At 40.1% G+C, this 3,047-nt stretch overlaps 1 protein-coding gene across 1 annotated transcript in view; it reads left to right on the top strand.

Annotated features, from left to right (window-relative positions):
- Positions 1–3,047, top strand: part of LOC103203786 (all-trans-retinol dehydrogenase [NAD(+)] ADH7-like) — a 30,937-nt gene that overhangs the window by 18,216 nt on the left and 9,674 nt on the right. The window contains exon 6 of the mRNA XM_007948868.2: positions 371–631. Within this exon, the coding sequence (XP_007947059.2) occupies positions 371–631 (261 nt within the window). The remainder of the gene's footprint in view (positions 1–370; positions 632–3,047) is intronic.

The raw sequence follows: 3,047 nt of genomic DNA, 5'->3' as shown, positions 1-3,047 counted from the left end.
CTTCCCTTCAAGGCTCAGGGGTCCAAGATTATCTTCTGTGTCTGTGTTAATTGGTTTCCCTTTTTTGTTGAAGAGGGTCTGTGCAGTCCTTCTGCCTGGTTCACCATCTGGCCTCTATCCTCAAATGTTGGAATTTTGATCCACCCAGAGATGGTGTGGAAGAAATGGCAGGCTATTTTCTGCTGAAAAATCATCTGTTTAAACCTCTGTGAAGCTCAGTTCTACTCTGACACCCATGGAGTCACCATGAGTTGGAGTGGACTCAGCAACTGTTAGTATGTGTGTGTATATGTTTGTATATTAGAGATAATTTGCAAGTTTCACTTGTTGACCCTCCCTCCAGCATATACAGGAAATTTTCTCTCCGCAGGTCACCCCTGGCTCCACTTGTGTTGTTTTTGGCCTGGGAGGAGTTGGCCTTGCGGTCATCACGGGCTGTAAGTCAGCTGGTGCATCCAGGATCATTGGAATTGACATCAACAAAGACAAATTTGAAAAGGCCATGGCTGTAGGAGCCACTGAGTGCATCAGCCCCAAGGACTACACCAAACCTATCAGTGAGGTGCTGTCAGAAATGACAGTCAACACTGTGGGGTACACTTTTGAAGTAATTGGGCATCTTGAAACCATGGTAAGAGTTAAGATTCAGGGAGCAACACAATTATCCAGGCTATTACATATGATCAAGGAGACACTCATTTCCTATGGCAATATTAACATTCAACTGTTGAAATAGCTGTGGTTGTTAGATACTGTCAAGTCTTTTCTGACTTGACATAGTGACCCTGTGTACAACAGAATGAACCACTTCCCAGTCCTGCTCCATTCTCACAATCATTGCCATGTTTGAGCCCGTTGTCACAGCCACTGTGTCAATTTATCTCATTGAGTGTCTTCCCCTTTTTTTTCTGACCATTGACTTTACCAAGCATGATGTCCTTCTCCAGGGACTGGTCTTTCTCACAATGTGACCAAAGTACAAGAGATGAAGTCTGGCCATTCTTGCTTCTATGGAGCATTCTGGCTGTACTCCCTCCAAGATAGATTTGTTTATTCTTCTAGCAGTCTATGAAAATACCTGTAACCCAGGCAAAAACTGGTTACCATCAAGCAATTTTGCGTGAAAAGTCAGAAGTTTAAGAGAAATTCTACCTGACTAATAATAAATTTATATCATTACTGTCATGTGAATTGAAGTCAAGGAAGTCAGTATATTTACTGAAATGTTATCTGCCTTGTATATGTGTATTTCATGGAAAATTTAATCTCATGTCTTGAACTTTAGCAAGCCAAGTAGTATCACTCATATCTCTAAGAGAGATAAGAAGGAGAGCCAAGGCAAAGGGACTATTATAAATGTGATATTCTCTTTTCTCAAATCCATGACCTATGCAACTTCTCACTCTTTATACCTGAGCTTTGTTATTCCTCATCTGAACTTAGAATGGGTGCCTTTGAATTTCTAAAACATGCCTTGATGTGGCAGCTAGAAACACTAGACCTCAGTTTAGATCTAAAATAGGTCTGGAGCTACCTGGAGTAGTAAGGAAATTTGAAAAATAGTAAAAGACAATTTTGCTCACAACTGAGCAGTAGATTAAATTCATTTTAAAGTTTTGGGTAACTGAATGTACCATCATTACCATAACCTTTTTATTTTGGTTACCTCTAGTTCCACTCTAACAGAAGACACCAGAAGTGGGTGGCTGGCTTTAACAAACAAACTGCATTCTCTTACAGTTTGGGAGGCTAGAAGAGCCAAGCTCTAGGGTCTGGGTGAAGTTCCCTTGACCTTGGGCTTCAGCTCTGCCTCTTGCTCTTGGCCCACTGGAGCTGGAGGTGTCTCTTCACTTAGGCACCTGCTGGCTGCTGACGTTGACAGACCCAAGGTGAACTAGTAAGATGGCACAGTCTCAAGATTACCAAATAACATGGCAGGCCACTGGTTTAAGTCCAGAAACAGTCCCAAGATGGGCAGTAAACATGACAGGCTGCTGAATGAAGACTCAGGTACATGCAGGGTCCAAGAAGGCCATAAGCTCATAGACTTTCTCAAGGCTTCTCTTTATATATTGGAAGCAGACCACACCCCTAAGGCAGCTACTTTGCTGCAGTGGATTCCACCATGGAGCTTATTATCAGTCTCATCATGGGGAATAAATATATCCAGCTATCCAGCCACTCAAAACCAGGCCCAGCCAAGTTGATACACAGCTTAACTATTATACCTTCCCTAGTATCACTTAGAATTATTCCATAGCAACAAACAGCATTCTGGGTTGCATGTTAATGGAGCCCATATGCAATATTGAGTATATTATTAGGGTTGATTTGATATTTAGATGATATTTTAATGAATACTAACCTCTGAAAAATATGAACATCTATTCCTATAGTCTAGCAAGCATTCAAGAAACAATGAATAAATAAATAAATAAGTGATGCCCAGAAAATGTAGTGTTAGTCTCAGTCTCTGCTAAGAGATACCACCAAGAAAAGGGATTCTTTTGTCCCGCATTTTAGTATTTGATTTAATTATCAAACTAAAGAAAAAGTTGGTTTATTATAGTTAATTCAATTTAATTTTGTTCAAATGACTTCCCATGGCTTATCTGAAGTGGTAATATTGTTTTAAAAATATTACAAGAATGAATTGCTTGCAGTGTTGGTCCATAGTACCCTGAAAATGTCACGAACACAGACCAAATTAATTATATTTCCTCTTTAAAGGGTAAGGGTATGTAGGAGTTTAATTAAGCACTAAAGCTGTGTTGAAATTTTATAAAGCAAATAAGACACAAAGATATGACTAGGTCATGAAGTTAAATCAAACCTTGGAAACTGAGCTAACTACTGGAACTGCCGCAGTATTTAGGTCCTTTTCGAGCCCAAGAGACATTATGAGAAATGTAAGAGATGAACTTTCTCCTTCATTTAAAACAGGTTGATGCCGGTGGGTTCCGGCAAGATGGCGGACTAGGCAGAAGGATTGCACAGACCCTCTTCAACAAAGAAAAGGGAAACCAATTAACACAGACACAGAAGAT

This window comes from Orycteropus afer, unplaced genomic scaffold, assembly GCF_000298275.1.
Source record: "Orycteropus afer afer isolate SDZICR_OR568_19922 unplaced genomic scaffold, OryAfe1.0 scaffold00229, whole genome shotgun sequence".
Taxonomy (NCBI): domain Eukaryota; kingdom Metazoa; phylum Chordata; class Mammalia; order Tubulidentata; family Orycteropodidae; genus Orycteropus; species Orycteropus afer.
This window is presented reverse-complemented; position numbering and strand designations above follow the sequence as displayed.